The sequence below is a fragment of the Uloborus diversus genome, chromosome 9 (assembly GCF_026930045.1).
Source record: "Uloborus diversus isolate 005 chromosome 9, Udiv.v.3.1, whole genome shotgun sequence".
Classification (NCBI taxonomy): Eukaryota; Metazoa; Arthropoda; class Arachnida; order Araneae; family Uloboridae; genus Uloborus; species Uloborus diversus.
In genome coordinates, this window is record NC_072739.1 from 128,903,161 (window position 1) to 128,929,695 (window position 26,535).

The window sequence follows — 26,535 nt, forward strand, 5'->3', positions numbered from 1 at the left end:
GCTCTACAACAACATGCTTCCAATCCGATTTGAACCATTCTCTTTAGTCTCTAGTAAACGTTATCTTGATTTTGTACATACAGATTTTTTTCGTCTTTCTTTCAGACTGAATATTTTAAACAAAAGTAACAAAATCAATTGTTCCTGGTTTTTGAAGCTGAAAACGTCTTTAGGCGCGTTGAGCATTTTTGAGATAGGAAAAAAACCACTGATTCGACATCGGGAATACAGCGCATGCGCGGCTTCTCTCTGCTCCTTTAAGCCTTGGTTTCCTAGGAGTGAACAAACCTAGCTTCGGCGTCGCTCCTCGCTGAGGCGAAAACTTGATTTTTCTGCGCATGCGCACCCGAGCTAAATCGACGACGTGAATGGCCACGCCGGATTTGATTTTAGCGTTACGGCGAGGAGCGACGTCGAAGATTGGCGATTCTTTCCTAGGAAACCAAGTCTTTACATACGTTGTTTTCGTTGAGATTACGACCCTTGTATCGCAGTCGGCAGCGCGTCAGTCTCGATTATGAGTGAGCAATCTGACGATCATGAGTTCGATCTTCACCCGGGGCATTGCATTTCTTCTTCAGATGAAAACATGTTTAAGCTTATGCAATATTTTTGAGGTGAAAACTTTTTTAGACGCTTTGTGCATTTTTTGAGATGGAAAAAAACGAGAATGTTTCTGATATCGGTGATACATGTGTGTGTGTCGTTGCCACTCTGCAAACGGACAGCTAATTGTGATGGTTGCTGTTTATATTTCACCGGCTAAGTCTTAAAACGCAATACAAGAATTTTTGAATGATAATTTATTTATTTTTTCTAAAGAAGTTTCTGCATTACTTCAAAATTAAATTGTGAAGAGCTTTGATGATTTGCCAATGATTTTGAGTGAGGATTTCAGCATCAACTTTGCAGATGATAAAAATATAAAAATCTATCATTAATTGAATTTTTAGCGATTGCAATCTTAGCACAACGAGATATAAAACTACAATTGATGCAGTCTTTACAAGATATTTAAATAAATTCAAATCAAAGTTTTTATTTCCTATTTTAGTTATCATAAACCTATAGTATCAGCTTTGGAATGTAATATTGATAATAGTAATGTTCAAAATGTAAAAAAATCATGATTTATTTCAAAAAATAAAAAAAATGGAATTTTTTAAATTTAAATCAGTTTTTTTTGTATTTAAATCGTATTTTTTAAAATTAAAAAAAAAAAAGCTTTAGAAACTTTCGTAACTGATTAATTCATACTTTTAAATATAATCAAACAGAAAATCGATGTTTCAAAATTTTAAAAACGATTAAATTTCAAATAACACGTCACCAAAACGTTTTCGTATCATCATGCAAAACCAGTTTAATACAGCTGCATATGATTCAAATCAAACATAATTGATTGCATAGTAGTACATATGAATGCATAAAAACAGGGCAAACAAATCGGCATTTGGCTTCTGCCAAATGACTTTTTTTACGTCCATAATCTCATTTTTTTTTCTTCTATTTTTTTTCTCTCGAAATGAACCTCGAATTATCTGGCATGCCTCAAAATTCGAATTTTCCGGCATGCTGGTCAATCTCACGGCATGTCGACTAAAGAGAGGTAATACAGTAAATTGATTACGTGGAAAGTTCTGTATGTGTATTGTTTATTATTTTTATGCATGGAAAACTGCAAATAACACAAACTAAGAATAAACTTTGAAATATTTCCTATATTTGCATCTATGTTTACTTTATAAACGAACTGAAATAAACCATACCAAAATGTATATAACTGATGCTCGGATAGCTGATAAACGTAAAAACTAGACTAGTTGATATTTTGAATTAACAAATTATAAAGTTTTAGTTTTTGAAACTACAATTAATTTTAAATGAAAATTAAACTAGTATGTTGTGGCCATTACGAAACTTTCTTCTATATTTTTCCTTTTTCTGATCCCTCCCCATGCTTGACGAGGAAGCAATATTCCTAACAAAAACAAAATTACACATGCAAAAACTTGACGACCATCCCAATGTCTGAATTATTGTAAAAACAAAACAAAGAGCGAAAATTGAAAGTTACTTTAAAAGCCTTACTTGAATTAATTACAAATATTTTATTTATTAACAAACATAAGATGGCAACAGTTAAAAATTTTAAATCATTGAGTAATATTTCTGATCATTTCCATACAATTAAAATCACGAGAAATACGCAGACGACAATCTATTATGATTTATCTTTCTTATTGTTGCATTAATAAAACTATTTTTATTCGCAAAAAAAAAAAAAAAAAATCAACACCTCTTGGAGCGATTGGAGTCAAAATTGAACCAAAGCCTGTTTACGTATGGATTAACATATATTCCAAATTTCAACCAGAACGTAGCATTACTTCTTGAGATAGAGCACTCACAATGGAAAAAAAGAACGGGCGATTGCGCTACCCCCTTTTTAGCTGTTGACACCAAAATAAAATCAGCTCTTATACCCACTAAGGGCTACTTGTCAAAAAAAATTTTGTTTGATTCCGTTCGTTATTTCTTGAGATACAGCAGTCACAATTGACGACAAAAAACGTTCTATAACTCAACCCCCGTTTGAGATATTGACACCAAAATTGAATCAGCACCTGCTCCTGTTAGGTGCAACATATGTACCAAATTTTGTTTGATACCGCCAGTTACTTCCTGAAGAATAGCAAGCACGCGTAACTCAAAAAACGTCCCATTGCTCCACCCCCCTTGGAGGAATTCGCGCCAAAAACCAATGGGCACAAGTTCACATAGGAGCACATATGTGTACCGAATTTCGTTCAATTTCATGCGGTAGTTTTTGCTGTAGAGCGGCCACAAAAAACTGGTCACACACATACGTGACACACACACACACATACACACACACAGACAGACAGACATTTTCCAAAAATAGTCGAAATGGACTCAGCACACCTCAAAACGTTCGAATCCGTCAAAATTCGAAATTCGAAAATTTGCACGAATCCAATACTTTCTTCTATATATTAGATATAGAAGAAAGTAAAAAACACCAAACACACACGCGCGCACAAACACACTAAATTTATTTTGTCGTTTTAAGTTTTCACTTCTGGTCGGCAGTCCCATGACTGCCTATTTTATTTTATTTTTACATCTATTTATATTTTAAAATAGTCTGTTTTTACGATCGAGATTTTTTCTTTTTTTTTGGTAAAGGTTTTGTTTTTGCTTTTTACGACCTGGTACAATTCCAAATTCTTTGAAAAATAGTCGTGTCAAGTGACGGAAATTTTCTGAGTAAGCTTGCGCGCGACGAGCTCAGCCGGTAGCTACCGGTTAACCGATCACATGACAGCTATTGATCACGTGCTTCAATCAACCAATCAATAGCTTAAAATGGTAACCGGTGTGGAAACCGGTGGATGATAGAACGCTGCGGTTAGTAACCGGTTACTCACCGGTCGACCGGTGAGATTCGTCGAACGCAACCTAATAAATAAACCGAAATATGTCCAGTGAAATTTTGTTTGTTGATTTTGCAGAGTATCATAACCTTCTAATTAGTTATTAACATGAACAATACAATAATAGCAGAGATGCTTTACTTTTTGCGCTGCGTGATTACTTTAAAAGAAATGGCAACCAAAAGGACAAAAGTGGCTACCATTTTTTGTGACTTTGGTGGCCAGTGGCTGATATTCAGAATTCCTAGTCTAGAGCTAGAGCTTCAACTCATGTACTCACATAATTTTTTAATTAATATTATGTACCTATGGACACGAAAGGTGTTTATACTGACCTTTGAGTCGTGACAGGACTTGCAGGTTCTTTCCTCTGGAGCAGCTGCCGCTTCCAAGGAGGAATTGCATTCAGCTTCTTCGCCTCGGCCTCCCTCTGAAAGACAAAGTTCTTTTGATTCAGATGGTAGTAGTAGCAAACAGCACAAGACAGAAAAATTATTTTAATTGATAAATATTGGAAGAACTTTTACGGTTATGCGCCAGGTCTTTTGGGGCTGTTGAAATGGGGAAAAAAAAAAAAAAAAAAAAAAAGGAACACAATGACTCAACACGTCTAACCAATGGACTAACTCAACACTTATTAGTCATTTTCTTTTTGGAATTGCATAGAAGGATATTACAACTACTATTAATTTTATTTTTATTTTTCTGAAACTTTGTTATAAAAAACAAAAAACTACTTGCTGTTCATTCGCTGGTCATGTTACCTTTTACTTATAGCTCTCTCTCTGCATTGGAAATAAAACCAAGCAAATTAAAGAAAAAATATAAATGAATATACAACCACAGTATCAAATGCCGAAAATCTACAAGTTCATTAAAAGAGGTTTTTTTTTTTGAGCAATCACAATTGCTTATTGTTCTCACTTGACTGTTTTTGCTGTCCTATCACTTTATTTTCCCACCGCCACCCTACACACCGTCACCAACGACGGGCTCCTCACGATGCTGCTCCTATAGCGAAAGCTGTCTCTAGGTTACATCCATGTCCTACACACTCGCGCATACATACACAACTACACACACACACAAACACATACACCTACACACAAACACATACACTCATACAAACACATGTACACACGCATACATACAGACACCCACACATACACACACAAAAACATACACAAAACTACCCACACATTCATGCCTGCACACAGACACAAACACATATGCCTGCACACACATACACATACCCCCCACATACACACACATTCATACACACAACTACCCACACACTTATGTCAGCACACAGACACAAACACACATGCCTACACACATACACATAACTCCTACACACAAACACATACCCCCACACACAAACACACCCGCTTACATACACACACTCGTGATTGCGAAAAACATAATTTGAATTCAAGATGTCAAAATTCAAATTATTATTTTTTTTTCACTTTGGGCCCTTCCATCTCAAGTGATTCAAATAAGTTTTTAGACACACATGTTTTTTCTATTTCTTTATATTTGTTTGCACATTATTTTCAAAACATTTCTATACTATGGTTATGCATTAAACTTAGTCCGATTCTGGAAAGTCTTTTTTTCAGAAAACACAAAAAACTTTGAGAATTTTTTGAAAAAAATTCATTATATGTTTTCAGAGAAATTTAAATTTTAGATTTCCATTTTATTTTTGAAAACTCAGAAATTTATAAAATTAGTCATGTTGCATGACAGGAAAAAAATGGACATTTTGGGAAAATGACAAGTTTTTCCCATTTTTTTCTCGAAGGGAAAACTTTTCAACTCGTGGGAAAAAAATGAAAATTACAATATTTCTGGCACATAATAATGCATTTAGAAATTTAAAATATCCACCGCTCCAATGTTTTTTTTTCTCTTTTTCTTTTTGTTGTTCCTTAAAAAGCTTTTATGTTCAGTAACCCACATGAAAACACAACTTTGATAATCCAAGCTGTAAGACAATTTAATAATTTAATTTCCCTGTACAACAAAGTATTATTTGCTGCCCTCACTAAAACCAGTAGAATTAGTATATTAATATATTATTAATCAATGGAAATGTTTAAGTAAAAATTTTAATATAGCATCCTTTAATAATGAAAGTGCATGTATGTGCAAACACGTATGTATAAATACATGCAACTTTAAAAGAAAAAAAAACCTTCCTGTTTAAAATCTCACAATTTACAAAAAGGAAAGCCAATTTCTGCCCCCCCCCCAAAAAAAAGTTATTGAACTATGAACAAAAATCACATATTCAAAATTAACCGTTGAATAATGATTTGGCTATTTTGGATAATTTTTGATGTTTTGAACAAAGAAAACTACTTGCTAATTTTTTAAAAATAGGTTTAAAAGTTTGGTGTACATTTCTATTAAAAAGAAATATAAATATAGATTGCAAATACGTTTTTAATATCGAATATTTTTCAAGAAAATAAAACTATAGTTGGGGCAAACCTAACCTGGTAGCGTCTTAACGCTACATTTAGGATCTGTGCTGCGTAGCCTTCACAATGCTGTCAGGTTAGGTGTGCCCCAACTGTAGTAAACTACATTTTACTTTCTAAACAATCAATTTTTCCATCTTATCCCATTTTTCTAGAACCCCCTCCCTTTCCAAGAAAAAAATGTTTTTCACCTCAAAATTTCCGGAAATTTTGCATCTCTAAGGGGGGGGGGTGGAGTTAAAGGACAATTTATTTTTATGCTCTTTATATGCTACTAGATGAGCAATCCATAAATGTAATTAGGTACAAAATTTTATTTTTACAAGATAAAATAAGTTTATTTTTTTTCTTTAATTTTAAACGCATGTTTTAGAAGTTGAACCAATAAGTGCTTTCTCCCTAATGTGAAATGCTGGCATATCGTATATCTGAACAGGCTTAAGCGATTCTATAACGTAACCCACCAGTCTTTGCTCTTCCGCTTCTTTTTTGGCTTTTTCTGCGGCCTTCTTGGCCAACATCTGTCTTTTCCAAGGCGGAATGACGCAGCCATTGGCGTCTACTTCCGGGATCTGACTCACAAAATTTTCCGCTTTGAATTGCCCAGAAACGTCCGAGTACTGAAAGAGAATAACAGTTGCATTCCATTACCTTCATGCATATATGTATAAAAATGAACAAAAAAAAAAAAAAAAAAGAAGAAAAAGAAAATGGAATTGCCTGTATAACGTTCATATAAAAATCGGTGGCAATCAAGACTCCACTGTTTGAGTTACATTGTATAACTTGCACAATGAAGAGACAGGGACCGATTTACACACCTGGGTGCTCCGGGCACTGACAAATATGGTACCCCCCTCACACACAAAAAATATGATGGTAAGAGTGTTGGATATTATTTTGATAGAATAAAAGTTTAAAATATCAATTTCATACGAAAAAAGTTAATAATTAAGATGTTCTGCAAAAAAAAAAATCATTTAATATAAATCTTAAAAAAATTATGGTTTTCATGTTAGAAATTTTTTTACAGTCGCAGATGGAAAAACTATGATACAAATGTAAAGATAAATCATAATGTGCTTTCCGCGCATCAATGATTCTTTATATATTTTCTCCTTTGTTTTCTCGTTGTAAATTCATCTATAATGTCCTCATAATCAAGTTTTAGGTCTAACTTCCTTCTATTGATAATAGAGCTAATAAAGATAATTTACCATCAGAAATGAGAGTACACAAAGGACAGTTTTCAATAGCAAAAATGATAGTTCTCCACAACAATTAGCTAATATGCTTTCATTTAATAAAAAAATTGTCAAATGATAAAAAAATTTTTTGTTCCCTTTAGTTAGAGGCCCCGAACACTGGTCCCTAAAAAAAAATTGATGACAGAAATTTGGGGCCCCCTTTCCTTTGGTGCCCCGGGCCCCGAATGCCCTGCCGTAAATCAGTCCTGTGAACAGAAATAAAACGCCTTCTTATTAAATTTGAAGTTTACAAAGATGTAAGCTTTCAGTATTCATTTAAATCGTGGTTTTACATTGCACTTGATGGCAGGAATGGGGTTGTTTCCTTCAGTCAAAAGTTGTACTTTTAGTCACTGAAATTGATAGAATAAGCAAAAAAAAAAAATAATAATAATAACATGGACCCAGAAAATTCTTTCATTTTCCCAACAGTTATTTTTAAATTAATTTTTTAAAATATCTGATTTTTCAAACAAGGCGTGGTCTAGATGACGTCACAAATGATGCTTTTTGGCGCATAGTTGTACCGCGTTTCCACGTTATGATAATCAAGAAGCGAATTACAATTGCGTTCTATGCTTGCTATCAACCATATCGTTGCCAATACACGTGAGTAAAGATGCGAATTAAATATTTTGCTCTGAGAATGGCAACACAGAATGGCATTTCATCATTTGTGATGTCATCGGCAAGAAATATAAACAATGAAAGATCACCGATTTAAGTAATTTTTTAAAAATATTAAACTTAAATAAATTATTAAAAAAATGGTTAGATCCTATGTTTTTAAGCATGTTCTTTCAGAAAAAAATTCTTTTAAAATATTGGAAACGACCCCATTGGGCAAAGGTTGAAAACATTTTAATATCTTTAATATTCAACATCTATAATTAATGTATTATAATGTATTATCATGTACTATAAGCAGCGAAAGGTTGCTGTAAGAGACTAACACCAATTTCCATTGTTTTGACATACTTTTATATTTATGCCTATTACTATTAAGTACAAAATAACTGATAAATCTTTAAGAAAACAATTTAAATATAAACGCGGTATAGAAGTGATTGTCCCACCAGCTTCGTTTAGTGTCATGTAATGAATATAGCCGGGGTGGATACAAGGGGATGTCACATCCTTCCTCCACCCCTAAACCGTCGACAATTATATCCATCCACATTGTGTTCAAATAGTTCATGAATAAAATGTAAACGATTGAAGTAATCTTTTCAACGCATTAATTATTTCTTAAACAAATGTTTGAAGGACTACTTCCTTTTATTGCTAATGACATTAATTAGTAATGTTTAAGCCCTATTTGGTGCCTTACTCCGTTCCAATTTGGTGCTTTTTATTGAAACCAGCAGTTTCAGAAATGTTCAGTATCCAAAACCAAAAACAGACAAACAACGAATTCATTTCCATTGTTGAAATATATACATTTTTACTTCCTTTTACATAGTAAAGGAAGTATCTCGCAAAAATAATTTTTCTCAAATTTCGGCCTGATTTTCCATTTTATTCATCCCCGAAGGAATTTTGAGGTCTTTTTTCGGCCCTACCGTACGTGCATATATGCCTAAGAACGTCTGGACGTCCGAAATATCCATTTTGACCATCCCCGAGTGAAATTAATACGAGTTTTCTCGTGACTTCTGTGCGTATTTATGTACGTATGTATATAATTAAGGTTGATTGCAATTTAAAGAAAAATATATAAATGATTTTTTTTAAGTGCAATTTTTCAGAGAAAATAATGTTACTTTCAAAACCATAAATGATAAGAAGAATTAATTACAAAATGTTTAAAAGAGAGTATTTAACATTTTAGATACAATATATTTTTCAAAAACAGTCTTGATTAAAGATCAGAATGATTAAAAATATACTGGTGCAGTAATAAAGTCATGATCAGTAGAATGTCACAATTGGTAATATGGTCATAATCAGTAAATTGCTGGCTTTAGTAAATTAGTGGAAAACATAACTCAGTTTTTTTTTTTTTTTTTTGAATTTCATTAAAGTAAGAGTTTAAGAGGAAAACAAAAATAACAGTACCTGTTCACAAAAAATTTAAAATTCTCAGATAGTAAATATTTATTTTTCTTTATTTCAATGAGGGGACGAATAAAGATTTGTGCTTGTACGTATATATGTACGTAACTCGCATAACTCGAAACGGTATGTCATAGAAAGTTGAAATTTGGTATATAGACTCCTAGTAGGGGTTTAGTTGTGCGCCTCTTTTTTTGGTTGTTTTCGGATGTTCCAAAAGGGGTCTTTTATACCTTTTTGGGGGAAAATCAGTGTTAATATCGATGCAAACGCAAGTGATGTTTAGGCGAAAACTTGGCCAAATCGCCAAGTTGGAGACAAATTTAGCAAAAAAAAAATATTTTTCTAATTTGGTTTCAATTTGGCGCTATTGGCGGAAATTAGAGATATCCATTGAATCACGTTGAAATTGTTGATATTGGGAAAATTAATCTCTGAAAAACGTTTTTTTGCATCGGTTCGTGACGACCTGGGGGGGGGGGGAATATTTAATGTGTTTTTTTGCTTACACCAAGGCACTATTATTATCATTAAATTGGTGTAAAAGGAAGTCATGTGATGCACACATTAGCATGTTTTTCAAAATTTCAAGTCACTATGGCGAGATAAAACGGACATACATATGAATTGCAACATATGGGCTGCATGCGGCCTGAGAGAAGTTTTGTCGACTCAGTCGAAAAAAGGCAACATTAGCTTGGAATTGCCTTGAAATATAATTATTCGAAATAACTGGTATTTTGATGCAAAACTCTCAAATATGCTTTTGCTAAAATATAATTGAAATGAAAATACGACGTAAATAAAGCACAATCTTTCTCTACGATTTGTGCTTTATTTACGGTTTTTTTTTTTCATATCGATCAAATGATAATTTGCTTTGAAAATTTCATCTATTTAATTAACATCTTTCCTCCCTTAATGTATACAGATCAATGAAGGTAAACGAAGAAAATAGGTATTTTTCCTTTTCACGATTTTTTACAAATTTTATTCATTTTGGTCAGAGATAATTTTCTTCTTTATCTCTTCTGAACATTAAATTATCATAATACAACAATATACGGCATACAGGCAAACAAACTTACAATTTCTTCTCCGATACGACTCCTTTCTTCTTTCATTTTCCTGACACCTTGGATATCTTTTGTCTGTTTCAGCTCAGCTATAAGATCATTTTTCTGCAGCAACACTGTCCTTTCTGTTGGGAAATGAATAAATTATATCAGACAGGGGGGGCTTTATTAAAAAAGGAAATTCAACTTTTCTTTTCCATACAAAGCCGTAATAATCGAAGTAACAAAAAACATAGATACTTGGTCTCCTCTTACGTAAGTTACAGAAAACTTTCAGTTCAGTTTTTCCTTCCATAATGTTCCTTTTAATTAGTTAATTAATCCGCTGTCCTTAATTGACGCAACGCATTTATTATAGCGGTGCTTTTCCTTTGGAGTTTGCAGTACTAAAATTTCTATACCAAAACGTTACTGAGAAAAAATTACACATGCAAGTTTTTGAGCAATATAAAATAATTACAATCAATAATATTGAAAAAAAATTTTCTCTGTAAATATTTTTTTTTTCAGTTTTAATAACAAAAAAACAATGATGAAGAAATCAGTCAAATTTTTGGTATGGGCAAAATTAAAATTATCAACACAAGGGTAAATTTTTGAAAAGAGAATAAAAAAAATTCTTACTGTTACTTTGCTAAAAAGAAATCTCTATTTTTTTTTAGAAAAAAATATTAAATAAAATTCCTGATATTCGGAAATTTATTTTATTTCATTTATTTATTCTCAATTACTGAAACTAAAAGTACCGTCAAAGATGAAAAAATACGAATTTTTAATTAAAAATCATTTCTTCTGAAATAAAAGGAATGAAATAGATTTTTCTTTTTATATAATCATATCTAATTATTAAGAGATTTAAAAGCAAAGAATGGGTTACCCGGTGTGCTGGGTTTATCTGTTTTCTTTAGATGCACTGTTTGCAACTGTTCTACTGTTATGTTAAACAAAGGCGTATTTCCATTGCTGTTCGTGCTACTCAGAGGGGCGTGCTGTTTGGAATCTGAGTCTGTGCTGCCAGTTGGGCTTTGGACATACCGTGACCTGGAGTCGCTTTCTAACAGCGTTTCATGGCTCTCCGTTCTGCTGCTATATGTCATTTTTTCTGACCTTGAAGCAACAGCTAATTCACCAAGGGACACTGCACGATGAAGCGTGGAATTTGACTTCAAAGTAGAGTTCTTGGAACCTCCCTTTGCTTGGCGAAGATACTCTGATGGCCGAATATTTTCGTTAGAATCAGGCGGGAAGCCAAACTGAGGAGGAATGAAAGGTAGTGTTCTCTGGTGACTATTTTTCCTTGTGGCGGTCGCTTTGATGTACCTTTTGCCTTCCCCTTCCACCGATGACTCGTCAGATTTTTGAGATGAGCGATCGTCTTCAGGATGAACTTTAGAATCTTCCGATGGAACCGATTTCGCGGCCAGAACCTTTATGTCTCTCACTGGTGGTAAATCTGGAGGTGGTGGAGGGGGCGGGGCTGCTCTGGTTTGAATCGTTTCTAGACCAGGCGAATTCTTCACCTGGTTTAGACTCTTAGGTGCAGGTGGTGGAGAAGGAGGTTTCGGAATGGTTTTTTGTTCCTCTGTTTTCTTCACCGGAAGGGGAGGGGGTGGCGGTGGTGGAGAACACATGGGTTCCACCAACTTTTTTTCTTTGGGCCTGGAGATGGTGCGTTTTTCGTGGTTCGACTTGAGCGTGCCGTTTTCCTGGTAAACCTCGGCTGCATTCTTCCTGCTGTCTTCGTGAGGGGCATCAATGGGTCCGGATGCTCTCCGAGACGCGTGCGCATGACCCCCGTAAGCGGCCGGATGCTCTTCTTCAGGGGGCGGCCTCTTGTTGCGGATGGCCACCAGATCCTCCTGGTGGTGAGGAGAGAAACTGACCTCGTTGTCATGCAGCTCGTCCTCATCGTCCTCTTCATCGTTCTGGTTGTGGTGGTTCGGCACCAGCTGGTTCAGCTCGTGGTCGAGATCGTCGTCTTCGTCGTCGTCACCCTCGTGGTAGATGCCCTCGTCCGTGCTCAGGCTGCTGGCCTCGCGGCTCACACGCTTGGTCTTCTCGCGACCGTTGGTGCCGTTGCAGTTGTTGATGTTGCCGTTGCTGCTGGACTGGCTGCCCTGGTCGTCGTAGTCGGGGAGAGGGTCGCTCACATCCGACACACTGTTCGAATCTTCACTTGCAGAGGAATGATGCACTTCGACCGTAACTGCAATATTTTTATATAATTAAAACATTATTCTTTATTTAACGAAATGTACAGAGCAATATTTTGTTCATATAACAATGAAAATATCAAGTGAACAAAACAAATAAATAAAACACTATAATCTTTGAATACTGTTTATGCTTTTTTCAATGTTCCATTTTCAACTTGATGAGGAGTAGCCACAATATGTAAGTGTGCAATATCAAATTTGGTGAATGTCAACATTCACTGGTTGATTGAGTCATTCACTCACCCTTGTGTTTGTATTTAATCTGTGGTTTTTGTTATTCACTGCCGAATGTAAACATTTACCAGATTTGATCTTTTTCAGTAATATATGTTTTTTCGAAGTTAACTATTAGGCTCTCCAAGCGATGCATTTTAACCAATAATATTAATATTAAAATAATATAATATTATTTTAACCAATAATATTATACATTAACCAATAACTGTATTTTAACTTGTTAGTCTTCGAGAAACAAAATTACTCATCCAAAATGTGCTGCTCTATTACTTCTAAGTTCGTGGAAAATAAGTACTTTTTAAAAGACACTGACGTTAATGCTCATTGTAAGCATAAGATGCCTAGTTTTATAAATAAACTCATATTACCCCATGTAAGGCAAGAGTAGAATAGTCCAACCATTCTCCCGTGTGTTGTAAGAGGTGACTAATGGGTACTGAGGGGGAGGGGGGTATGACAAGATAACCTTGCCTCCAAGGGATTTACAGATATGTAAGCATGGTACGGAGATTCTACGGAGACGACTTGGAAAGTGTCTTTTGGAGATGAGATAAGGGACAGACTAATAGAGTATAAATCCATCAACTCTACAGAGGGAAAAATGTACCGTTACTAAATCTAACTATCCAAGTCATCCCGTTACCAAAAATGAGTCTCGTAGCAGATTCTACGGAGACGACTTGGAAAGCGCCTTTTGGAGATGAGATAAGGGACAGACCTAAATGTAGAGATAGTAGAGAATACAGGATGCATAGAATGTTTTAGGTGGATGAAATCTGTGGCTGCTGACCACCTTGAAGTCCAAGAAAGAAACTGTGTCCAAGTGTCAAAAACAGAATGCAGTGGAAGAAAATCCAGACAAAGGCGCTGGCCCATCCTTGGCTTACCAGCTAAATATATTGATGAGGATGAACAACATGTTAAACTCCCACTTTCACTATACTTGAGCTTCTTGTTGATTGCCATACTTACAAGAATAAACGTCAAATTTAAAAAAGAAGGAAAGAAATTTACTGTTTTTGTTTGAAATACACACAACAGTAAAAAATAAATACTAACCAATTTGTGATCCATTAGTATTTGTATTGCTATGTCCGTTGGTAATAGTTCCATCATGACCATTCTCTAAATCTTCCTTTTTCTTGATGGTCTTGTTATCGAATAACTTCTTCACTCGGTCATCTGATGTCATATTTGGCTCGTGTAAAAAGAATGGTTCTTGGGGACTATCATTCAGACTGCCTGGTCCACCGCTGTAACCCGAATCCATCTATAAAGAATAGAAAATTATAAAATATATTATCATTCTAAATATTCCATAATGCTTCAGGTGATACAGATTTATTTTTCAAACCTACGTAGTTAATAAAGTAACGCCATCAGAGAATCGTGGATGTAATGACATAATTGCCGACGAAGAGCTACCAGATTTGGGTTTCTTGGTACCTCTCTACAGTGTTAAAATTGAATTCCATATAATGTATTGATAGAATTACAGAAAAAATGTTAAGTAATTTTGCTAATCTTTTGCGAAGTGGTTTCAAAACCATCGCCAGGTTTTACTTTCGGAGAGTATTTCTGCATTTTTCCGTTTAAAACATTTCACAAAATTTTCACACAAATGGTTTCCCTATGTGTCACATTTTCCATCTTCGTCACATATCGATATACTATTTGTAGCGCCCCAGAGCAACAGTAAGACATCTAATCCCAGGAATAATAGTAAGATATCCTGCTGTTACGGACAGTAAGATATCCTTCTGTTACTCTGAGGCGACGATATTTCAAATAGGATAGAATTTTGAAATGCTGATGCAGAAAAGGAAAAAACAAACAATTTTTTAATTCTCAGCGTGAAGGAAACTCTTCTGACACATTTGGGAGAATGTTTTTGTATGCATAAGTTGATACGTTTTTTAACAAGAAAAATGCTAATAATTAGAAATTTGGAATAGCCAAAGTTCGGATGATTTAGTCGTTTAGGGTTTTCGGGTTAGTTCTGCATTACCCACAGTAAACTTACTTCTCCAGCTCTTTTGGAATGGTTGGAAGAAGATCCACTGGAACACCTTCTGTGGTTGGGATTACCCTTGCTGCAGCACACCCTCTCTTGCGAAGTGGCACGATGTCCGTTGACGACGCCCCTCTGTTGGGTCTGGGGCGGAGCAGGGTGATGCGAACTGTAGAAGTTCCATCCGGAGAGGACCGTGTGCGGGGCGGCCCCTCTTCCCCCGCCCCCTCCGGCCTGCAGGCTATTTGAACGAGTGCTAGAAGTAGTCGTGTCTGAAGGATAATCGTCGGTGAGGCTGCAACTCTCTTCGGAACCAGTGGATTGGCAAGAACAACCATCCGAATCCTGGAAATAATGAAGATGAACGGGAATTATTGTCATGGAAACAAGTTAAAATCCGCAACCAATTTTTTTCCTGGTGATTCTTGAAACAGTGGGAGATTCGAAAATACACACAATAAATGTTTTACAAACCATATTTTCCTGCGTATTGTCCGCGGATTTATCTGTTAAAAAAGTGTATAATTAATAAGGTGCGGATTATACGCTGTCGCGGTCTATCTTCTTTTTCTTTTCTCAACACCAACGCATTGACACTCCATTTACTGCAGGATTGATTGTTTCTCTGCCTTTAGGGTTGTTTAATTTACGAAGCTTGAATTTCCTCTTACGCGATTCAAGCTGTGTAAAATAAACAACCATACAGTCAAGGAAGAAGCCTCCATTTCTCAAGATTGCAGTTTGCTCCTTTGTCTTGCCTCTTAATCTGAAGTAATTGGTGTATTATAATCACGATTTCAAGAAGCAATCATTATTTTTCAGATTAATATTTTGATTATACCTTAAAAATCATTACATCTTCACGTTTATAATTTAGTTGCTAAAATTGTCTTTTTATTCAAAACAATTTTGTTTTTTTTTTACATTGAATTATCTGCGGATTAAAAGACGCCACAGATTATACGAAGATTTTTTTTTCTTCTTCAGGCTGATTTTAGAATTTGCGGATTATACGCCACTGCGAAAGTTACAAAATTATCCTTTTATGCGAACATAAATTTCAAATTACCGGCAGATATTAGTTCTAAGATTTCATGCTGAGATGCGTTTCGTTTCAGCCATTTCATTTGTGGTATGGAATTTCGTTCTAAACATGATAGCTTACCGCTTCTGTAAGTGATACTTGTGGCAATCCCTAATAAAATTAGGCAATCAGAATTAATTTCCCCTCTTTACCATGATAAAGAAGTGCGAATCGGCCCTCGGGCGGCTTCATTAAAGAACTGAAGCATATCAGATCTTTTCGGCAACAGTCGGCTGCCTTTCGGGATTCTTCGAGGTGTGAAATGAAGGCTTCGGCGCTAATGAACCGAGACTCGAGGGCGAAAGAAGACAGCCATTAATGAAAGAAATGGAAGCTCATTAACGCGCCTATCTGCGACCATGTTGGCATAGACGCTTTCATTCAATTATTGCTGTGTTGTGAAATTCGAGGTCATTGTCTGGTGTTCCGAACGGTATCGAAATTTCTTAAACGTTTTTCCTTGGATGAAAGCAATATTTTCTCGGATGTAATAAAATCGTAGGTTTTTCTATGAAAGTAATAACATTTGCACTTGTAAGAAACTTGAACCAACATAATTAACATGGACGAAATAAGTCCCTGTACATTAGTTTGTAACATGATGTGCACTAACAAAAAAAGGTGTGCGGTTGCACCTCTACAACACTTTTGTCAATTCAAAGGGCAACTGCAAATGTGTCTGGCCTACTGTCCAACAATTTTTCTTAAAATATTAAAACAACGAGCTAAAATTATTCTCGTTGTCATGGTAATCTGAAAAGTCAGAGCAACATCAATTTTGGTCAAGTGAAGTTAATAAGCAAATTGTGATTGCTCAAAAAAAAAAAAAAAAAAAAAAAAAAAAGCGTTTTGTCACGTTGTTATAAATTTGGAGCCAAATATTGGAAAAAAAAATGGTTGCTGGGAAGCAGATGCAGACTTCGCATTTATACAAAAACGCCAAATATAGGTAATAGCAATGTGGTCGTTTCGATTTTTTAAAAATATTTTTTCTGAAAAAACATGCTTAAAACATAGGATTTGACCATTTTTTAAATAATTTGACAAAGTTTAATATTTTTAAGAAAATATTTAAATCGATGCGCAGATTCAATTTCATTTTTTACGCTTCTGCACATGACATCACAAGTGATGAAATGCTGCCATTAGCGCAGAGAGCAAGATTTAATTCTCTTTTTTACTCACATGTACTGGCAACGATATGGTTGATAGCAAGCGTAGAGAGCAATGTTTAATTCGCTTCTGAACTATCATAATCTGGAAACTCGGTAGACAGCAAGCGTAAGCATTTAACGCACCAGTGGAATAGTGTGCTAAAGTTCATCACTTAAGACGTTATAAAGACCACGTCTTATTCTCAAAATCAGTCATTTAAAAAATTATTAAAAATTAAGCTTCGGGAATACATATATATATTTGTGTTCTGGCTCGCAGCAATCATTTTTATATTAGATATTAGATGTGATCCACAGATAAAAATATAAAAAAAAGTTTGGGCTTTACTGTAGAGTTTAAATATACTACTTTTCAGTTCTTCAAACCTTCTTCTTTAATACTACACCGAAAAGCATAACCATTTCCGTGGATCCCGCCTTTCTCTGTTACGCAAGTCCACAATTCAATTCGTCGGAAGCTTTAGAATTAGTTCTTTGCACTCAGTTGTTCCCGGTCGGAAATACTTGTGGAATTTCTCAAATAGTTCTCGGAAACCAAGACAAAGGAATAGAGGGTAGAAACAAAAGGCCGACATATTTCTAAATGTGGTTCCTGTCTTTAACAACACTAGCAGGACACAGTTTTTCTGAGAAATTTATTCACTTTTTTTTCTATCCGTACAGCCCGATGCGTTCGTAAGTCCAAAACAATCATATTGATCTGTAACTCAAATTTTATATGAATTTTTACAATTCTGCGAGAATGCGTTTTTGATTTTACAGGGTGACGAGAAATAAGTTGGACATACATGACTTTAATGCTAAAGAAAATATTGCGACCAAACTTCAAAATTAATATGATTGCATTATTTTGAGTAATATATTTACCAATTTTCAAAGCGGCTACCTTTAGTATTAATACAGAACTTTAAACGTGTCACAAAATTTTTGGCTCTGGGCCGCAACTCCTTTACTGATGTTTTATCCCATGCCTTGCATAAGGATTTATTTAGGGATCACGAATTTTACCTCACCCGTTCAGATTTTATGAGGGATTCACGAAGTTGGCAGAAATGACTTTTAGTGTCGATTTTGTGTTAGCCCTTATTTGTATCATTCGGTTCGTTTTTAATTCAAAATATTAGTTTTCCTTTTAGTCAATATTTATTCAATTAAGAACTCTTAGCAAGGATATCAAAGGATTATTTGACTGCGCGTGGACGTTTGGAAGCGCCGACGCTTTGAATTAACGGTAAGCGAATTTTGAATTATGAAATTTTTTTAACACGAAACGCTTTTGGGTTGTAAAAAATACGTGACTAAAGAAGGTGTCCTTTCTAGGAAAAATGATCTTAAAGAATTGTAAGTGTGTGTGAAGAGTGTGTGAAGTTGGGTTGTTTTTAGAAATGAAGCGAAATTTTGACTGTAGTGGTAAAACAATTTTTGCTACCTCCTTAATTATAAGAACAATTGAATTCGTTTATCGAGAAAAATAATGATAGTTTATGAAAACCGAGTGAAGTTTTGTTTAGTTCATATTGTCTGTTTTGTAACTTTCATTACAGGTTGTATGCAGACAATTTCATTTTGTATCTTGATTATCGGAAACTCTTTCAGCGAGAATCTTGTTTAACCAACGTCGGTTTCTTTGAATGTTTTTTTTCCTTGGAAAATAAATAATATCACTTTAAGATAGGCTTGCCAGACGTCCCGGTTCGACCAGGACAGTCCCGGAGTCCAGACAAAGTCCCGGTGTCCCGGCCAGTTTACTTCACGTCCCGGTATAAGATAAATTTGATTACAGATGACCAAAAAGGTATAATAATATTTAACTGTGAAGGCTTATTTAGGATAATTGTAACATTGATTTGTAAAATTAAAATGGGATTAGATTGTGAACATTCTTATAAGATTAAAGACAAAATTGACTTTAAAAAAAATCCTAGCCAACCAAAAGTACATTTAAATATTGTTAAAGTTTTTATTCCCCATTCAAAGTGTTTCTTTTTGTTATTAACAACTAGTATGCACATAATTAACATGTAGAATACACATTCTTAACATTAATATCAAAAATTTATTTACAGCATTAAAAATGAACTATGCTCTAAAACACAGCCGGGTGTGTGTACCCTTTCGAATACTCGTGATGCTGGAAAAGGGGAGGGAGCATCCCTATGTCCCGGTTGAACATTTCAGAAATCTGGCAAACCTACTTCAAAAGGCAGTGTTTTCCAAACTTATTATACGTGCTTCTCTTTTCTTTCTAAGAAATTGTTATGCTCTCCTTCATTTCCGTAGTAGTACAATTTCCTGAATTTTATCCTCAAGTTACAATTTATTTAATATGTTTGAAAAACAATGCCACATTTTGTGTAAAATAGCTTTTATGCACTATACAGAGGTTTTCAAACAGGGTGCCGCTGCACCTTGGGGTACCGTAGAGAGAGGCAATGGCTGCCGCAAAATGTCCACGGCATCAACACATTTAATGTAACGAAGATAGGTTAGCGTACCGTGAGAAAATTATAATTCTTCAAAGATTACGGTGAATGGAAAAGGAATGGGAATCTCTCCACTATAATATATTTTATTACTATTATAGGAATAGATGAGGATGGCTAATGAACATTTTACTATAAACTAAAATAAAATGTGAAAAATATATGTATTTGAAATTAAAAATTAGTGAAACATTTCCTCAAATCATCATTGAAAAGATGTTCTCAAACCATGTAGTCATTGAAAATATACCAAATGTTGTTTTCAATGTGAGCGCTCAAACCCAAGTCATAGCGAAAACATTTTCGTGATTATTATTTCCTGTCACTGATTTGATTTTTTCTAAATTTTAATGTGTTAAAAATGTTTTCTTGGTAAAAGCTACGTGCTCTTCTTACAATTATCCCATGGCGGGGGCGGGGGGGGGGGACTTGAAACCACGAACTTAAGGTTATTAGAGGCAGTCAATTCTTCTGCTGGCACTGAATTATCCGTGAACCACAGGAGTAACAATTTTTGTTGTGCTCATCTTCTTTACTTGGGCAGTTTTGAGATAAAGGAAAACGTTTTTCCACTTCTGGTGTTTTTTTCTTTATTTAAAATTTATTAGTTTTTAGCCTCTCTTTTAGTTTATACTATTCGAATGTTTATTTACATTGCAAGCTTTGTTACAAAATTAGTAACTTTTGACGACTCGTGATGAACTTATTTGGCCTTTTTGGACTGTCTCAAAATGATAAGCAATATTTAAGAGTGATGTGGTATGACGTAACGTATAAAACCTTCATAAATATGTACCACAAACGCGCATTTTTTTTTCTAATTCGACATCAAAATTGTCTAAAGGTGAGGTGTCGCAAGAACAATTTCACTCGACTGCCGATCATTTCCATTTTAGAATGTGTCGGCCCCGCGCGATTGCCTCGTTTCTCAGAAACCCAGTCCCGATTTATTCCGCGTGACGTCATTGGAAAAATTTTCAGTTCCCCGTGCTGCTGCTGCTAAAAAAATAACGTCTGTCCGTCACGAAAAGAAAATAAAACAGACGAAGACCCTGAAGGGCTCTCTCACGCACTTGGGAAGCTGGAATTGTATGTCAGGGTTACGGTTATGGTATTCCGAAAAGAAGGGGTCTGAAACAATGGAATGGAATAACTGCAGTAATCGATATGAATTAATAAATAATTTCGCAGGAACGATGAGGCTCTCAAAATGAACGCACTTTAATTTATACATTTTATTGCATGTTTTTAAAAAAAATAATTTGTAACTTCCTATGACATTTTCGCAAAATTTTGAAAGTGTTGATGCATCTGTGTTCCCAATCGGTCTTTTCAAACGGCTTTAAATTACGATTCAGCCTACCGTATTTCAGGCCCGTCATTTAGGAAGGTCAGAAGGGAGCAATTGACCCCACCTGGTTTTGAGAAATCAATGTATTTACAGATAAGTGGGTGTGATTTTGAGTATTTTTCGATAAAATTTACATTGAGTATGCCCCCTTTGGTTCCCTCCCCCTCAAACACGTCGAAATGACGGGCCTGCCGTACTTACTATTTTTTCAGCATCACTCACTTCAATATTTTTACACTGATAAAGGTGCTGTTTCAGCTCCAAAATGGGTGTCTACACTTTTTTATTCAGCTAGACACAGCGGAATTATAGCTATTTTATTTTCTTTATGTATTTACTTATTTTTTGAGAAATTAGTTTAAAAAAATGCTTGAATCGGAATGATTTTTTTTTCTTGGCAGGATTCATTCTAGGGGGGGAGGGGGTGGAACTTAATAGTAGGTTCTTTATTGGCTTGGTACCACTATAGTTTCTTTGGATTAATATTTAGTTTTAGTAGAGAAACGCGCTAACTGCGCTAACTAACTAACTAAAAGCGCGTTATTTACATCACCTACCTCGTCAAAAATAATTATTCTTTAAACTAGTTTTCATTAGCTCTCGTCTGTTGTATTTAGTACATTATAAAAGCTTCTTTCCCTTGGAAAAACTGTTCGTCCTTTTTATGCCCTTCCCACCCACTAAAATAGACAGCACTTAGACAACTTTTAATTAGCAAGGTGAACGTGGCAGGGGTTGCTAGGTATTATTTTTAAAAGGTTAAAAGTAATAGCAATGTTGCAATACTGTCTTCAAATTTTCCAAATCGTCAGTTAAAACTTGCCGAACACACAGTACGTCGAACAGTACACCGAACGTCACAGTAACCTCCCATCGGGCACCCCTGCGAATATAGTACGAGAACATAATAGTTCGAATAACAAACAGCGTTAAAATACATGCATGTGTTTCAAGGCTACTAAGAACCCCTTCTCAACCTTCTCAATCCCCTTTTCCGTTTAAACCCACTCTGCTACATTCTATCTCATATACTGAAAGGAAATAGCACACGTGCATTGCTTAATGTGAAACGAGTGACTACTAAACGTGTAAGAACAAATTTACTTACAGTTCTTCTATGAGCAGGTCTCATACCAGCCAGGGGCGTAGTCCTGCAGGTGCAGCGACGGGCTGTCCTGTTGGCTGCTGGTCCAGTAGGCGGCAGCACTGCTGAGACTCCAGGTTCACTTTGGTGGCGTGGGTCAGACGCATGCGCGATCAAGAGGGCCAAACACTATTGAGAAAAAAAAATGCATTAGACGCAGTAAGTATAAATACAGATAGAAAGGCCTGAATCTGAAAAACATGGTGTCAAACTAAAGCTGGATATGATCAGTCTCAAGCTGAAGGCAGTTTACACCGAGAGCGACAGCAGCAAAAAGTTAGTCGTAGAGTATCTGCGTACGTTGCTGTTTTCATATGTAATTTACTCAATACGCCTTCGTGTTGCCATTTGCTCACACGTTGGTATTTTTTATTCCATCAAAATTTACTGTCACTCAAGGCTTGTCACCATAATTTGTTGATTGTGCTATGACGTCATTGTTTAGAACTGAAAATCCCAGTTTATCAATTTGGTATCCATGGCAACGGACATTTTTTTCACACATTTAGAAGTTTCTAAATTTAATTTTTGAATACCGATCACTTTGTTTTAAAGTATTATTACCCTTTTTAATTGTTTTTTGTTTGGGCCAATGTTACCCTTACGTTTGGGTTACTTTGGCCCAAAGTGGTTTTCCCGAATTAAAATCATGGTAGAACTAACTAGAAGCAAATAAATACATGTGTTGAAACGCAAAAGTATTTCTTTGAAGAAAAATACATTTTACAAAAATTAAAATTAAACATTAAAAAAAAAATTGTGCATACCAAAACCATCTTTTTATCAGTTTTGGAGGTTGAATAATTTTGTAAGGATAACAAAATTAAAATAACGATATTTACATTCGTAAAAACCAATGATCCTAAACTGTCGGTCACTTCCAAAACTTTTCAATACGCTTTATGCTCTTAACATTAGTTCCTTCTTCTCTTGCATAAACAGCTATCCATGTAAATCTGAGCTCATTCTACAATAACAAAATTTCGTCAACTTTCCAAGAAATTTGACAAAATGTGCAAGAAGTAGATGCAACTGAGTCAACGTTTTCTAAATCTTCCGCACATTAAAACCTTCTACACATGTTCCTCTTAATCTTCCATAATAAAAGCCAAGTAACTGAGCCCTGAGATTAGAGTTTGTTTTCGCTCTCTTAATCCGCTGCTAAGAACTCCTGATTTTTTGTGTTTTTCATGTCTAGGGTTTTAATTTTAGCTTTTCTTTTCTTTTCCAAGTCTCTCTGATGGATTCTTTCAAGTTTTTATGCTGGACCAAAGGAGGTCGCAATTTTTAGGCTAAGAGATGTGACGATATTGTGAAAATTAAAAAAAAAAAAAACCTTAACAGAAATGAGAAGTACAACTATTCTACTACATTAAGTATTGAATAGTGTTCATAAATAGGTACTTAACGATTTCTTAGCTGGTATAGAACTGCTTCTACAGGTGAAAGTTTGTGAGGTTATAAAGTCACATGTTAGCACAAGGAAGACAAAACCACTAGTATTGCTCCTTATGGAGAGCTATCAAACTGCTTGGCATACATTACTGAGTCTTTGAGGCTACTATCTAACGGAATTTGTCAATTTAAAAATTACTTCCTGCAGGTTTACAAAGAACGATGTATCTTTTTCTCAATTTGGGCCAAAGAAAGGACCCTAGAGCCAAAGTAGGCCGCGTTTATGGTAATTGTTTAACATTCTTTTTAATGAAACTAAGTACTAATTACAGCATTTCTTTTGTTTTTCTTCCCTATGAAAAAGCATGTCAAAAGCATTTCATTGATAATAGCTTCAAATTCATTTACTAAGGACTGATTAAGAGATCTTGCAAGCCATGCGTTTTCTGATAATCTAAAATGCTCTGGGATTGTTAGTTTAAAATGTGTTTAAAGAAATGCTGTTTGCAAAAAAACACCAATGCATGTGTTGAATGTTTTTATTTGTGATTTTTTAGACGCCTATTTTTATTTCCTTTGGACACGGTTTGATAAAAACCAATAAAACATTTTATCTTTATATTTTATCAAAAGTGAAATAATTAAACCGTGCCCCTTCGCAAGACTTATGATTCCAGTGGCACCCTAGATTTGTTCCGCTGCTCCCAAGTGGGCTACATCGCATCTGTTGAGTCATCTTGGTTTGCTTAGAGAAAGGTTTTCTATAATTTCGTTATCAGTATATCGAAGTTTGTTCAGCAAACTAATATGCGAATCCCTTAAAAATTTTTTATTACGTTATACTACTTGGCGCACCTAAATACTATAACCAACAAATGACATTTTTTTTGTTTGTTTTTTAAACTTTTGTTTCGGCTAATAATTTTTTTAGTAAGGGGAGTTTTTTTTTTTAAATAACTGTTCCAAAATAATAATAATAATAATAATAATAATAATAATAAATAAATAAATAAAAAAGAAAAAACATTTTTAGAGAGTGTTTAGAGTTCGAGAATCCTAAAATTTTTTTTCAAACTTAAGTAGTAAAAAATACTTACAATTGAAAGATAAAAAATCTTTAAATTTCAGAGTTTCAGAGATAGAAAGACATTAAAGATTTAGCAGTATATATTGAAAAATGTGAGGAAATGTTGTAGAAATAAATTTAGAATAGAGGTTTTGCAACCAATGTGGAGTAAACGTAAACAATCTAAATTTCATTATTGAGAATTTTGCAAAGTTGAAACAACTTTACAAAAAGTGTTATTTGTAAAGTGTTACAGTTAGTGTAACGTGTTAAGTTATTTGTAAACGTGGTATAGTTAATGTCACGTGTTAAGTTATTTGTAAACGTAGTATAGTTAATGTCACGTGTTAAGTTATTTGTAAACGTGGTATAGTTAATGTCACGTGTTAAGTTATTTGTAATCGTGAAATAACATAAATAAGGAAAATAGTTGATAAATAGTATTCAGTTTTAATTAATAACCGTGTAAAGTTATTTTTTATCATTGTCGAATCAGCAAACTGAAAATAATAAATGCGAGTATAGTGGCGTTTAAATGTTTTTCGAAAATACTTTTTAATAGTGATTTTTTTTTCTTTTCATTTTTTTTCTTTAAATGCATTTGCTTACTTCTGTATCTCAAGACATTTCATGTTGAAACCTTGTTTAGAAAGTTCCACACTAATAGCAAAAACCGGGTATGCAGTGGAAATATCCGAATAAAGCCAGGGATGCCCACTTAGGGGAGTCATGGCGCAGACTGCGCCATTGAAATTTTTAGAGGGGGGGGGAGGTGTATTGAGGGGAATTATTCACTTTTGGGGGGAGGCTCTGGCTCTTGGGGGGGGTCTTTGCGATATTTGGGGAGAGGGTGCGCCCTTGCTCTTAGAAAGGGGGCACTCCTGAATGAGCAGTAACGAAAATAAATTGTTGGAAAACATAAAAATAAACTTAAATAAAATCAAGCAAATTACAGCATGCCGTGTTATCAAATAATGCACCCGATCCTTTGAAGCAACGATTCTCAACCTATGGTCCGTGGACCACTATTGGTCTGCGAGAAATTTTCATGTGGCACGAACAGATAAGGAAAATTAATCTTCTTCGTTTTGAAATTGTAATTAAATTTATTAAAAAAAGTTTTTGGATTTATCTCATTTCAACTAATATTATATTTATATCGTATGCGGTCCGCTTAGGATTCGGAAGGGTGCAAAGTAGTACCTCAAAAGTGAAAAGGTTGAGAACCATTTTGGAGGCCTGAATGACTACACCAAAAGTAATTTTCTTTCCATACGCCAGAAAAATTCAACGAAGTTAAGCAGTGAAACTGTTAAATAGGTAGTGAAACCTTATCGTTATTGTAGAGCAGCGTTTCTCAATCTATTATGACTCGCAGACCGTCAAGAGCTTTTTAAAAAAAAAATGCGAACCGGTGATGTTTCTCCCCCTTCTTTCGCGCGCGGAAAAAAAAAAAAAAAAATGCGGAGGGTTTGTTTAGTTGCATTTGTTAAAAACTGGTGAATTTTGTTTACAGGCCAGTGAGGTTTTTTCCCTTATTCTATCTCTCTCTCTCTCTCTCTCTCTTTTGCAGAAAAAACAACAATTTTGGACTCGAGAACCGTCAAGTGTTCGTGAAAAAGTTTTTGAATGACTGACGGTTTTCCTTTCTTCATTACAAACTATGATAAAAATAAGAGTAAAGTAATTGATAAATATATAAATAAAACTTTTCTTGGTGTTAAAGAATTGATGCGCAAAACATTTAAATGTTAGGAATAAGATAAGTAATTATTGTAACAATTATGTAGACGTAATAAACATTGCTGAAAAATCATAGAAAAGTACGAAAATTAATTGCGAAATTCACGCAAAAGATGTAGAGGATATTATTTTGATTATTTTGGTGTTTTCATTTTTTCATTTTTTTCCCCCGGTGCTGGTCCGCCTGACCCCGGTTGAGAAACGTTGTTGTAGAGCATTCAATGTACTCTTCGTGATTACAACTACAATAACCTTGAAAGCTATTATAAAGATTGCATTTAAATCTAACTTATTTAAGATGAATT

General features: G+C 34.8%; 1 protein-coding gene across 1 annotated transcript in view; it reads right to left on the bottom strand.

The window, feature by feature from the left end:
- LOC129229296 (uncharacterized) overlaps window positions 1–26,535 on the bottom strand; it is a 284,947-nt gene that overhangs the window by 1,807 nt on the left and 256,605 nt on the right. Inside the window, exons 6-12 of the mRNA XM_054863573.1 lie at window positions 21,991–22,155; window positions 14,802–15,134; window positions 13,838–14,048; window positions 11,203–12,531; window positions 10,338–10,450; window positions 6,412–6,567; window positions 3,794–3,888 (exon numbers count right to left, since the gene is read on the bottom strand). Of these exons, the coding sequence (XP_054719548.1) occupies window positions 3,794–3,888; window positions 6,412–6,567; window positions 10,338–10,450; window positions 11,203–12,531; window positions 13,838–14,048; window positions 14,802–15,134; window positions 21,991–22,155 (2,402 nt within the window). The remainder of the gene's footprint in view (window positions 1–3,793; window positions 3,889–6,411; window positions 6,568–10,337; window positions 10,451–11,202; window positions 12,532–13,837; window positions 14,049–14,801; window positions 15,135–21,990; window positions 22,156–26,535) is intronic.